This window comes from Tarenaya hassleriana, unplaced genomic scaffold, assembly GCF_000463585.1.
Source record: "Tarenaya hassleriana unplaced genomic scaffold, ASM46358v1 Cleome8, whole genome shotgun sequence".
NCBI lineage: Eukaryota > Viridiplantae > Streptophyta > Magnoliopsida > Brassicales > Cleomaceae > Tarenaya > Tarenaya hassleriana.
Genome location: NW_010970490.1, coordinates 310,638 through 321,642, shown reverse-complemented (window position 1 = coordinate 321,642; position 11,005 = coordinate 310,638). Strand labels below are relative to the sequence as shown.

Here is an 11,005-nt window from a genome sequence, read left to right as displayed (position 1 = left end):
TCTGGTCCTTGTTTATTCCTGCTCGTGCATCTTGATCCTTTCCCATATTTGAACCCAGCATTCCCATTCTAGATTGCTGTTGCGATGCAAATGCTGCTTTTTGTTGCTGCGCTTGGAGAGCGTACTGAAGATATGCTTGCTGAACTGGATTAAGACTTTGCTGACCATCTTGGGAAGAGCCATGTTGTTGAGACAACTCAAAGAATTTCCTAGACTGCTGAGGCAACTGCATTGAGCCTGGAGAGGAAACGAAGTTGCCCCCTCCCATCATTCCCTGAATACCACCAGCATGATATGCTAACATGGTTTCATTTCCCTCGGAGTTTCTGAGCTGTTGCTGTCATGAACGCATGGAAAAAATTATGAGGACACATTCAAGGGTTGCTCTGTAAAAGAAGAAAGCAGGTACTCCACACGGCAACAGGTAGACAAGCAAATAAAGAAGACAGGAAACAGTTCTCTCGACAAAGCTATGCAGCTTCAATTTAAGACAAAAGAATGACTTTCTATTTTCACGGACTTTAAGACGAACCAGTTAAACCACTAATAAATTAAATAACCAAAAGTTCAAGCGGGCAATCAACGAGGTCTATTAATTGCAGATACAGTCTCATCTGTGCCACCAGAACCATCATGTAACCGCGACGATATCGTCCTCCAAACAAATAGCCCATTTACTTCCTCTGACGTACAAAACACTACAGAAACCATTTCCACTTCACCTGAACTTCAAGCTGAATTTCGAATCTTTACCTGTCTAGACGCCAATTGTTGTTGCTGCTGCTGCTGCTGCTGCACAGAAGATGATGAAGAAGACGGAGACGCAGCGGATGACGTGGATGCGGTCCGACCCGCCGGGCCCACGCCCGGGTTCCGGGCGGGCCCTCCGCCACCGCCTCCAGATTGCATGCAATTCGCCGAGAAATCCAAACACTCACTCCGCGCAAACTAATCAAACCCAAATTCACGGAAGAAGAAGACAAAAGTTCAAAACCCTACCAACGGAACCCCAGGAGGACAAAAAACAAAAAACAGAAATCCCTCCAAAAAATTTCGGACAAAAGCCCCAAAGGGAGCCTGAAAAACCTCGGATCCCAACGTTCCAAAACGGAAATTTTACAAGCCCACAAACACTCAGTCGTGGCCACTCTTCTCTCTCTAGATTTGCATCGATTTTGGGTGCCCCTCTCGAAGATGCGAAACTCGCGGGATGTAAGGGAATAATTTGGATCTTCGTGGGTTTTCGGGAGATGGAGGGAAGCGAATTCAACGGAATCGGTGATCGCTTCCTCCTCAGAAATTCACGCGATCAGAATTTTCTCGCACTCAAACCCTAGCGGGTTACTTCCCTTTTTTTCCTCTTTTTTTCTTTTTTGTTTGGTGGGCATTAATCTGATTTATTTTGATTTACTTAATAGGTGGGGGGCCCATGCTCTCAGTACAGTTGGAGCTTTACGGAACGTGAATTCAAAACCACCTCGGTATTCGACGTTATTACGAATATGCCCCTAAACATCTCCATCCCCATATGACATTCGCCAATCGTAACGGAACACGTGTCTCGGTTGGACAAATATTGTCTCTATGCATGGCTGTCAAATGGAACGACGAATAATTAATTACTTGCAGTTTCTTTGTTTTCAAAAATTATTTTATGCTTTTTTTTATATCAGAATACCTAAATTAAATACGCAATATATATTATTAATTAAGATAATACGCTTCTACAAAGACAACACAATAATAAGAACAACACATGGAAAATAAAACTTGGCTTTTTTGTTTTATGGAGCAGAGACAGAAATTGAGTTTTTTTTTTTTGGTATGAGAGATCAATCGACGGGAACAGGCTCCATCTTCTCAGCCTCCTTCCTCAGCTCTTCGAACAACACAGATGACAGATATCTCTCCCCAAAGCTCGCATGCAATGTCTGATTAAAAGATACCATCAAACACAAAAACCAGACACATCTTCATAGATGGATCATATCTAAGACAGACAGCAGGCATGGCAGTGAAGGGTTTTGGTTTCTTGGTCTCTTACCACTATGAGTTTGCCTCTGTTCTCCGGCATCTTCGCCAGTCTCAGAGCCGCAACTGTGTTGGCTCCCGACGATATCCCCACCTGTGTTTCGATACCCAGATGTTATTTTCCCCAATGGAGTGGAAATGGAACTGAGAAATGCGTTTGAGGTTCTTACCATGAGCCCTTCCTTCACTGCCAATTCTCTAGCCATCTTTACTGCATCTTCACTACTAACCTGCCATTGAGTCTCTCAGTTGCGAAAATGCTCGAGCTCCTCTCCAAAAAAGATCAGAGCTTTTGGCAACATGACTGACTAACACTGACCTCAAGAACCTTCTCCAAAATATCCATGTCCAAGATGTCCGGCTTAAACCCAACTCCATTCCCTGTGATAGCGTGCGGACCTGTTCAAGCAACTACATCAATGGCAGCCGATCCAATCCACTAAACAAGAATATGCATCACACTGCTATCGAGCATTGGCAATAAATGTAGCGGAAAACAAGAAATGGGCATATGATTCCATGTTTTCTTACCGGGTTTACCACCGTTTAATATGTTGCTTTCAGCAGGCTCCACTCCATATATCTGCATGAACTTGCATGAACTGATCAGAATGAATCTCGCGCTAATTATGCAACCATATCAGAGAAACCATGTGTTGAATCACCTCGACATTAGGGTTTTTAGATTTGAGGAACTGCCCAACACCAGTAACAGTGCCACCGCTTCCGATTCCCATCACGAATATGTCGACATTTCCAAGGGTGTCTTCCCATATCTCAGGGCCAGTCGTCTCGAAATGTGACTGTTTCCCGACCATCAAATTTCCACATTAACCTGACACATCTCTACTTGTACACAGAACAAGATTTGATGATGTAACTACAGACAAAGGAGATCGCCAACCTGAGTATTGGCCTGGTTCGAGAACTGCTGTAACATGTAGGAATCGGGTGTATTCTCCAAGAGCTCATACGCCTTCTTGACGGTTCCTCCCATACCTTTTGTAGGATCAGTGAGGATGAGCTCGGCCCCGAAGGCTCTCATGGTCACCCTCCTCTCCAAGCTGGTGTAAGAGGGCATGGTCAATATCATCCTGTACCCTTTCATGGCCGCCATGAAAGCCATGCTTATCCCCATGTTTCCGGAAGTGGGTTCGATTAAAGTTGTCTGAATGAACACAACACCAGCTCAAGAAACTCGTCGACAAAGCAATAAACAGAACCTCAGACACCCATCAACAATTCGAATTGGTGAAAAGAAATCTTCCATGGATAAACTCCTCCGAAGACGCTTACCTTGCCAGGAGTGATCAAGTTTTTCGCTTCTGCATCAGCCACCATGGCTAACGCTGGTCTGCAGACAAAATTGATGGTTTCTCTTTAGATTCAGGCCGGATAAAATTGTATAAAGCCATGGTCTTTAATTCAATGAAGAGAAGGTACAATACCAGTGAAGAAAGGTTGGAAAAAAGTACCTGTCTTTGACACTGGAAGTTGGCTGGAACATTTCTTGCTTGGCTGCAATATAAGCCCCACATCCTTCGGTGACTTTGTTGAGGAATACAAGAGGAGTCTTCCCGATAAGCTGCAACGTACAACACAAACCCAGAAGAATTCAGATCTCCATCGTTAATCAACACGAAAACATGTGAAATTTTCCAGGAAAGATGAGAAGAAACGAACAATTCGACTCACCAGAGAGGCGTCGCGCTTGGCGTTGGTGGAGGGGAAATCCTTGGGAAGATCTCGGAGTCTCTGAGCAAAAGAAGGGGATCCAACGGTGGAGAAGAGCTTCCTCATGGTGTTCACGCTGCATGGGATTTCTTCTCTCCTCAGCAACCTCCTGAAAGCAGCCGCCATTGATGATGAGAGACCAAACAGAGCTCAGAGAGAGAGGGAGAGAGAGAAGCAAAGCCGAAAACTTGGGGCGAAGTGTCCGAAGATAAGTGAAAGGTGGAGAGGAAAAGAAGCAGCAGCCAAAGCTATACAATACCAAAGAAATGTTTAAAAAAAATGGCAGAGATAGAGACTGGAGAAGGGTCGCTTTCGTGTTTAACTTGAAGACGTCTTCTTTCACTGGCCAAGAGAAGACGAGTGAAAGTATTTATGACTAAATCTGCAGAGAATGAAACTGTCGTTTCTGTAGTCACAGCCTCAGAGGCATTTGACCATCGCGCAACCTATGTTTTTAGGCAATTTATTTAGAGCAAATCGTTAGTTTTTTTCCCGTCTCGCACTAAAATCTTTTAAAGGACGACACTTTTGACTGAACCATGAAAGGGTCTCATCTTTTACCCTTTTTTTGTCCGAAAGTTCAAAACTTTAACTTTGGAAAGCGGAAAAGTTTCTAGATTTATGTTGTATTTGAAGGCAAGAGATAAGAATATCAATTCAGATTCTTCTATGTCATTGGATAATACGGCATCTATCAAAGTAAGAAAGTAGCCCTCCATTTACTCCAAGCGACGCACACATGTTTTTTTTGCCTTCCATTATGTCTACCGAGTACCGACCATTCCCCCACCCTAAAAGCTACACACAATCACATACAATACAAGGTCCTTCCTTCGTTTTGGTACTGGTGAGTGGTGAATCAGCGCTAATGATATAATCCTAGTCTGTCTTGATGTGGAATACGGTTTGATTTTACAAAGATTTGATGAAATCACAGAGGTTTGACTTATTTTGTTCCGTTTTGCCAAAATAAAATGGGACAGTAGAAGATTCAAGAACCTTGTGTGGAGGAGGAAGATTTAGGGGATCTTCTGATAATGTCACAGATTGCGCACCGTTTCGACTTTACGGGCCTCCAATGTTTGCCCTCTGTACGTTTAAAACTCGGCAACCAGTTTCTTTCTTCGGGACAAAAACGGCATGCTGTCTCACATGAGCGTCCACCTTGCGTCGTTAATTTCTCCGACTCACACGGTAACTGTTTTTTTAAAATGCCGATCTCCTCTTCCATTTGTGATCAGGAATCTGGTTCCCTGAGACATGAACAAGCTCCCTTCTTCGTTGATTCTTCTCTTCTTCCTCCTTCTCCCTTTGATCTTCTCACATTTCTATGGATCCGTCCGACTTGCCGAGGCTGGGAAGCGGAAGATCGAGATCTCCGACGACCTAGACGACGTCATCGACGATGAGGAAGACGAAGCCTGGAAGGAGTGGGGACAGAAATCGTCGCCTGAGACTCAGGAGTTCGATCCGCCTCCGGATATCTCCAAGTTGTCTCCCGAGCAGATCCAAGCGGAAATGGCGAAGCGGACTTTTGCACCGGTCTTCGGGTTCGTGAAGCTCCGGTTGGGCGTTCGCCGTACTAAGGTAAATGACTTCGACTCTCTCTCTCTCTCCCCCTTATCCAGTTGCAATTGCTCCGTAGATCGAAGATACATGTGGTTGCTGTCAAATTGCACCAAATTTCTTTTGGCATTTCCACGAATATAAACCAATTAGTTTTTGCGATCGTGGATATGGGAATTTGAGGTTTTGGTTCGTAATTAGATTGCATCTACATACAACTCTTTAATGCAAACTAGCTGAGTTCCTTGGGATGGGTGTATTTGTTGAAGAGTTTGTGCGTTGTGGTTGAACGTATCAGGATATGGTGCTTGAAACTGCCATGAAATGGAACAAAGTGTTGAAAACAGGAGGAATAGAGGTCAAATTCATGGGTGTTGATCTGAGCACAATCATGTTCAACGTGCAAAATGGGAAGGACGCGATGGAGGTAACCAACCACTTTCCCAATCCAAATATACAATTTTGATTATCCTGTTGTCATTCTCACTCACTCTCTTCCCATGGAAAAATTTTCAGTTGAAGGATTTTATCCTGAATCAACCAGAGGCTTACGAGGTTAAGATAGGAGAACAATCATTCCGACGCCCCGGAGATCCTCCTCTTGAAGAAGTCATTGAGAAACTTCAGGCCGAGGAAAACAAGGATGGAGCTGGTGATGGTACCATGAATGATGAGCAAGCTAAGGATGAGTTATAGTTCTTTCGAAAGATGGCAATTTGATCCATTCCCTGGACCATTGTGGTGAAAGTTTTAGCTCTTTCACAGCAAGTGCAAGATGCAAGCGTCTACCCCAGAAAGTTTAGGTTCCATGTAATTCTTCTTTTACAGTCTCAAACACTTGTCACTTGTCCCTCTTTTTCTACTGTTATAAGAACACGAGTATTAGATCGGTGAATAATGGAGGATTAAAACCCATTGGCCAGAAACACAAAGAAAGGACAAATTCAGTGTTACAGAAGCTGTTGTTTTCCAGATGACAAGAGTGAGATTATAAGTATAGAAAACAGGGAGGAGGAGCTGTATACTTATTTCAGTTTACTACTAAAGGTGGAGAGCTCAATGACCTGAATCCTGGGAATGCCTGCTGCCTCTGCTCTCTCTTTCTCGGTGTTGTATCCCCAGTTACCTATACTCCAATATAAGATTCATTATAATTCCAACTTATGCGAGATAAGGCACCGAAAGAGATAAGGGAAGAAGGCTGAAGAGAAGAGATGACCTAGATATAAATTCCACTTATTTAATTCAGGTTCTTTGATGACATTCTTCAATGTTGCAAGTCGGTCCTCCACGAAGCTGACAGAACATATCCATAGAGATGGAAAGAGGTGAGGGGAGACAGTATAATTGGCAAGCAACAGGGGAAAATGAAACATTGGTGTAAGAATAATAGGCATGAGGAGATTTACTGCAGTGTCAAGCCTTGGTGTTCTGGCTTGTTCTGAAGTAGCTTTAGCACTTCCACCTTCGGCCTGATCAAAGCCCAGATAAAAAAAACGTATAGTGTATGGGAAGAGCAAGACCGTAAACATAACTTGAATTTTAATGGTGGACCTTATACTGACCCTGTACCCAAGCCATAAATCCTTTCTGATGGTATGGTTACCCCAGCAAGTTCTCGCAGTAAAGCATCTGCAAAGCGGCTCTGCAATTTCAAAATCGATAAAGAAAAAACCTCAGCCTTGGAATGTATCAGCTGAGGACGCATTAAACATCTCAAGAGTTCCTACTGGGTTCCGTCAAATCTTTACTGGATTCAGTTGGATCATGTCTTGTTCTTATTAAACATGATAAATAAACGAAATGAACTTGTCCCACCTGTTTCGTGGTAACAATGTATACCCTCGAGCTTGCAAACCTCAGTGCATCTGAAACCCCTGGATAGAATCTGCAAGTGCACTAAGTTTCAAGACTGGACCTCAGAGTCAGAGAAACTGTACAGATGAAGATAGCTCAGAGTACCCTTCTTGATGTAGAATCTTGGCCTTAAAACTTATTGTTTCAATACTCCGGTCCTGAAGAGAAGACATACCTGTTGGCACCCATCCATGTTGTCAAGTCCTTGTCCATCCACTCATCTCTAACTTTTCCAAACAAATCAACCAGAGCATCCCTATCCTCATTCCAAGCTTCCATGATCACCGGCTTTATCTTTGACCAGCTCTCTAATATTACATCAACAGTCAATCCCTCTGCAACCTACAAAACCGAGGGAGAAGTCCAAGGTTCAACTCTGCGACCCTAACTAAAATGGGATAGAAGCTCTTAATCCACACCAATCTAGTGAAGGAAGGTGTGAAAAACATTCTCACTCACCGAAGATTTACGAATAGATGGCATCCTGGATTCTAGAAGTAGCCGGACAAGAAGAAGATTTTCGTAGCCTGTTTCCACCACAGGTCTCACCTACCACGTTAAGGGCCACTAACAAACTTCAATGTGTCAAGATATTCAATAGAAAGGCCAGCATTCCTTCTGAAACAGATAAGAACCTTAACAAATGCATTTCAAGGAATTCTCTTGCGTTAAAGACCTTCATTTAAAACATTCCGGTAAACTTCGACTTGTCTTAAGCAAGTACCTTCTCCCATCCTTAGGGTCCAAAATTCCAAATTTGGCCTCAACGATCAACATTCACATACAAAAAACAGAGAAACGAGGAGATAGGATTTACTATGTGCATCTGATCGACAATCCATTCCTCCAAAGCGGAATCCACTCCGTCAAACAAACCAGGCCATCTCACCTTCGCAGCCTATTCCACAGAACAATTGTAACAATCAACGGATACACAATACTCGAAAGTTCAACCTCAACTTCTAATTTTCAGGAAAAGCATAAGCATAGTCCGAGAAAACAAAAATCTACAATTTTCTCGGCAACCAAACAGAATTGCGAGAGAGAGAGAGAGAGAAAAGAGGTGAAAAGACCTTAACAGCAGAGAGAGAGCTCTCCCCGCAGCTATCACAGAGAACTCCATCAAAGTCCAAAGCGTAGAGATCTCCCATTATCTTCTCGACTTCTCCCTCCCTCCGCCGGCCACAAATTGTGAGACTCAAAACTGGTTTTCCGAGTACCCACCACTCATATACCTCTCAGACCCTAGTAGCCAATTATAATTCGCCACGTTTCGCGATGGTAATGTTAGTTTTTTGTTGGGCCAAACCGGATTCGGTTCGATTATTTTAGATTTAGCTCGGTTTTGTATTAATTTGGATGATAAAATTTGAGTTGAATTGAACCGGGGAAGACCTGATTTTATCGGTTACATCTCACCCGTTTAACCCGCTGTAGCCGGTTACACCCTCGGCTCCTCTTCCCTCTAGAAACCGGTAATTGCCGGTAATATCCATGACCCCCTTTTTGTTCTCTCCGTTTTCTAGTTTTCAGGTCACCCGGCGAGGAATCTCATCATCATCCTCTGGATCCCATCTGATCGATATTCTCTCTTCCGGTATATGCCTCTCATTGATTTTCTGTGAAGTTGTTCGCAATTGTGATTCCTTTTTGGATTGGTTTCGTAATTATTTGAATCGTTTTCTAACTTGCGTTGTGATTAGGTTTTTACAAGTTCTGATGCACATACTGAATTCGATGATCTAGCTGTTCAGAGAGATATGATCGTGTACTAGATTGTGTGATCCTGTTGCTTCAGGATTGGGATTAGGGGGTTGATGAATAAAGTTGTCCGAAGGAATTTGATATATTTGGTTTGTTTGCTTGTGAAACTTCCTAATGATTAGTGATTTGTTAATCCAAGATGATGAAACTTGGCTTAGTTGTCAAAACTTTAGAACCAGGACGCTTAATCTGTTGATCCTGATGATTTTTTGGGGTAACTGCATGCGTTGGAGACGCACTGTTGCATGTAGCTCTTGCTGTTTGTGCATTTAGGCGTTTCCCTTTACAACAGGAACTAGAGGGTTCTTTTAATTTATTTTTTCTGGGTGTTAATTCGTGTTTTTGGTCATAGGAGGTGTGTAGGATGGAAAGTAAAGATGACCACGGGGATCATGCTCCTCATGGAAATGAATGGGAAGTCATCTCCCTTTCTGCATCGGCTTATACTGCTGCTCCCGGTCCTATTAATTTGGAGTTGAAGGATGCTCGGAAATATGATGCTTATTATGAAGCAGAAACTTCAGATACTTTATTCGTGTCTGATCACTTTGTCTTTCCACCTAGTGAGCATGAGAACTTACCCATTGAAACTTTCTTTGCTGAGACCAACAACAATAAGGTGAGCAAGGATGTGGGTTTTTTATTTGAAAGGGATCAAGAGAAGAATACTGATGAAGAGGATGAAACTGATTTGACAATGAAAGGAGCAGACTTGCCTTGTGACTTCCCAATGAAGGGAGCAGACTTGTCTCCAGAGGGAGGCGTAGACCTGCATTCTGATTCTTCAAATCCCCTTAGACCAGCAAAGGATGCCAAAGATGCGGCTTATAACCTCCCATGTGAAGCCTGGTGGAGAAAGAGGGCTGTTTCCGTGTATGCACAGGCAAAAGAGGCGAATACTTTCTGGTCCTTGTTTATTGCAGCTACTGTGACCGGCCTCGTAATCTTCAGTCAGCGGCTGCAACAAGAGAGGTGGCAGGTTTTGCATCTCAAGTGGCAATCCAGCATCAGCAGTGAGGTATCAAACATTACCGCTTGTACTAAAAAAATTCCATCGAGTCATTGAATCCTCAAATAGTTACTGAATTTATGAGCGGATAAACATTCTGAAAAGTATGATCTTCACTGCACCTGTTTAAGCTCGCGAGAAGATTATGCAATCTCTTCCGCGTGTCTAATGCTCGGTAATCTATCGTCCTTTTTTCACACAGAAGATGAGCAGAATACTAGGACCTCTCACACGTTTCAAAGATGCCATTATTGGAGGCAACAGACAAGCTTCATTCATCAGGAGTGGTTCCTTGGGTGTTTAAAGAGAAGAACGATCAACTGAAGAGACAATGCTATGACGACATTCTTCTGCGTGTTTTTGGCTTTCGCTTCTCCTTCCATCTCATACGGCAGGTACATAAATAACTGTTTTATACTATAGGATATGATAATTATTTCATTTATACAAAGGCTAGTGAATGTGTTTGCTCGGCTCTGCCCAAATTAAAAGCTTGGCTTGTGAGACTACCCGCTTCATTGGCTTGTGTCTTTGGGAACGCCATTGCCTTTCTGTCAAAGCTGCTCTGTAGATGTCAAACCTTGTGTTTTCTGGTAACTATGTTCTGTTCTTCTCTGTATTTTTAATCCCTTTGGTCAAGATAATGAAAGCCGCCACTAGAGTTGGTGGGTATGTATTGTGATAAACCCATGAATAGACCGAACTCTATTGTAAAGTTGTGGAGTCTTGTCTTCATTGATATTTGATTAATACCATTGTCCACGGGTGAACTAACTTTATAAAATATTCCATCACTGTTTTAGCCAACTTTCCTTCATTCATCAGATTAAAAATGAATAATTAATTTGAAAACCATGAATCATTAAATTTAATTTACATTTCGTAGAAAACCATAGAATCGAATGATTCATCATATGTGATGCGCAAGGGGTGAGTTTGTGGCATTGTAGTGTCTGGCGCTTTACAACATGCCTAGTATCTCTGATGTGTATGCAAGTATGGTTGGCCCGCTTAGATATAGTGCTCTGTAAGAAAATATATAGA

The 11,005-nt window shown here is 42.8% G+C and overlaps 5 protein-coding genes across 6 annotated transcripts in view; 2 read left to right on the top strand and 3 right to left on the bottom strand.

Annotated features, from left to right (window-relative positions):
* Window positions 1-1,387, bottom strand: part of LOC104803063 (ATP-dependent helicase BRM) — a 10,394-nt gene extending 9,007 nt beyond the window's left edge. Inside the window, exons 1-2 of the mRNA XM_010526937.2 lie at window positions 754-1,387; window positions 19-337 (exon numbers count right to left, since the gene is read on the bottom strand). Of these exons, the coding sequence (XP_010525239.1) occupies window positions 19-337; window positions 754-909 (475 nt within the window). The 5' untranslated portion in view covers window positions 910-1,387. The remainder of the gene's footprint in view (window positions 1-18; window positions 338-753) is intronic.
* Window positions 1,388-1,679: 292 nt separating this feature from the next.
* LOC104802038 (bifunctional L-3-cyanoalanine synthase/cysteine synthase C1, mitochondrial) lies at window positions 1,680-4,149 on the bottom strand. Its single transcript, XM_010525461.2, has 10 exons — window positions 3,727-4,149; window positions 3,507-3,616; window positions 3,328-3,385; window positions 2,936-3,199; window positions 2,697-2,834; window positions 2,563-2,614; window positions 2,351-2,430; window positions 2,202-2,261; window positions 2,045-2,125; window positions 1,680-1,931 (listed from the first exon to the last, which is right to left on the bottom strand). Exons 1-10 carry the CDS (start codon window positions 3,889-3,891, stop codon window positions 1,833-1,835), a joined length of 1,107 nt encoding a protein of 368 aa, XP_010523763.1. The 5' UTR covers window positions 3,892-4,149; the 3' UTR covers window positions 1,680-1,832.
* Window positions 4,150-4,541: 392 nt separating this feature from the next.
* LOC104802036 lies at window positions 4,542-6,246 on the top strand. 2 transcript variants are annotated; one of them, XM_010525459.2, is made up of 4 exons: window positions 4,542-4,612; window positions 4,752-5,352; window positions 5,630-5,758; window positions 5,848-6,246. In XM_010525459.2, exons 2-4 carry the CDS (start codon window positions 5,026-5,028, stop codon window positions 6,025-6,027), a joined length of 636 nt encoding a protein of 211 aa, XP_010523761.1. In that variant the 5' UTR covers window positions 4,542-4,612; window positions 4,752-5,025; the 3' UTR covers window positions 6,028-6,246. The 2 variants fall into 2 exon arrangements, with proteins under 2 accessions (XP_010523761.1, XP_010523760.1); XM_010525458.2 differs by lacking the exon at window positions 4,542-4,612 and having other exon boundaries at window positions 4,695-5,352.
* LOC104802037 lies at window positions 6,237-8,390 on the bottom strand. Its single transcript, XM_010525460.2, has 9 exons — window positions 8,262-8,390; window positions 8,006-8,086; window positions 7,648-7,737; window positions 7,364-7,530; window positions 7,150-7,219; window positions 6,897-6,976; window positions 6,741-6,803; window positions 6,551-6,627; window positions 6,237-6,457 (listed from the first exon to the last, which is right to left on the bottom strand). Exons 1-9 carry the CDS (start codon window positions 8,337-8,339, stop codon window positions 6,357-6,359), a joined length of 807 nt encoding a protein of 268 aa, XP_010523762.1. The 5' UTR covers window positions 8,340-8,390; the 3' UTR covers window positions 6,237-6,356.
* Window positions 8,391-8,678: 288 nt separating this feature from the next.
* LOC104802035 (ATG8-interacting protein 1-like) lies at window positions 8,679-10,735 on the top strand. The gene is made up of 3 exons (XM_010525456.1): window positions 8,679-8,785; window positions 9,305-9,970; window positions 10,164-10,735. The coding sequence occupies exons 2-3, from the start codon at window positions 9,317-9,319 to the stop codon at window positions 10,263-10,265; spliced, it is 756 nt and encodes a 251-aa protein (XP_010523758.1). The 5' UTR covers window positions 8,679-8,785; window positions 9,305-9,316; the 3' UTR covers window positions 10,266-10,735.
* Window positions 10,736-11,005: the final 270 nt, after the last annotated feature.

Bases quoted from the DNA above. Each gene is read 5' to 3' on its own strand.
- LOC104802036 (XM_010525459.2), top strand. From the start codon at position 5,026: ATGAACAAGCTCCCTTCTTCGTTGATTCTTCTCTTCTTCCTCCTTCTC. The intron at 5,353-5,629 runs GTAAATGACTTC...TGAACGTATCAG, and splicing joins TGGGCGTTCGCCGTACTAAG to GATATGGTGCTTGAAACTGC. The intron at 5,759-5,847 runs GTAACCAACCAC...AAAAATTTTCAG, and splicing joins ATGGGAAGGACGCGATGGAG to TTGAAGGATTTTATCCTGAA.
- LOC104802038 (XM_010525461.2), bottom strand. From the start codon at position 3,891: ATGGCGGCTGCTTTCAGGAGGTTGCTGAGGAGAGAAGAAATCCCATGC. The intron at 3,386-3,506 runs GTACTTTTTTCC...TTTTGTCTGCAG, and splicing joins ACTTCCAGTGTCAAAGACAG to ACCAGCGTTAGCCATGGTGG. The intron at 2,835-2,935 runs GTTGGCGATCTC...GTCGGGAAACAG, and splicing joins CGAACCAGGCCAATACTCAG to TCACATTTCGAGACGACTGG.
- LOC104802035 (XM_010525456.1), top strand. From the start codon at position 9,317: ATGGAAAGTAAAGATGACCACGGGGATCATGCTCCTCATGGAAATGAA. The intron at 9,971-10,163 runs GTATCAAACATT...TTTTTCACACAG, and splicing joins AATCCAGCATCAGCAGTGAG to AAGATGAGCAGAATACTAGG.
- LOC104802037 (XM_010525460.2), bottom strand. From the start codon at position 8,339: ATGGGAGATCTCTACGCTTTGGACTTTGATGGAGTTCTCTGTGATAGC. The intron at 8,087-8,261 runs GTCTTTTCACCT...TCTGTGGAATAG, and splicing joins GCTCTCTCTCTGCTGTTAAG to GCTGCGAAGGTGAGATGGCC. The intron at 7,531-7,647 runs GTGAGTGAGAAT...TCGGTTTTGTAG, and splicing joins CATCTATTCGTAAATCTTCG to GTTGCAGAGGGATTGACTGT.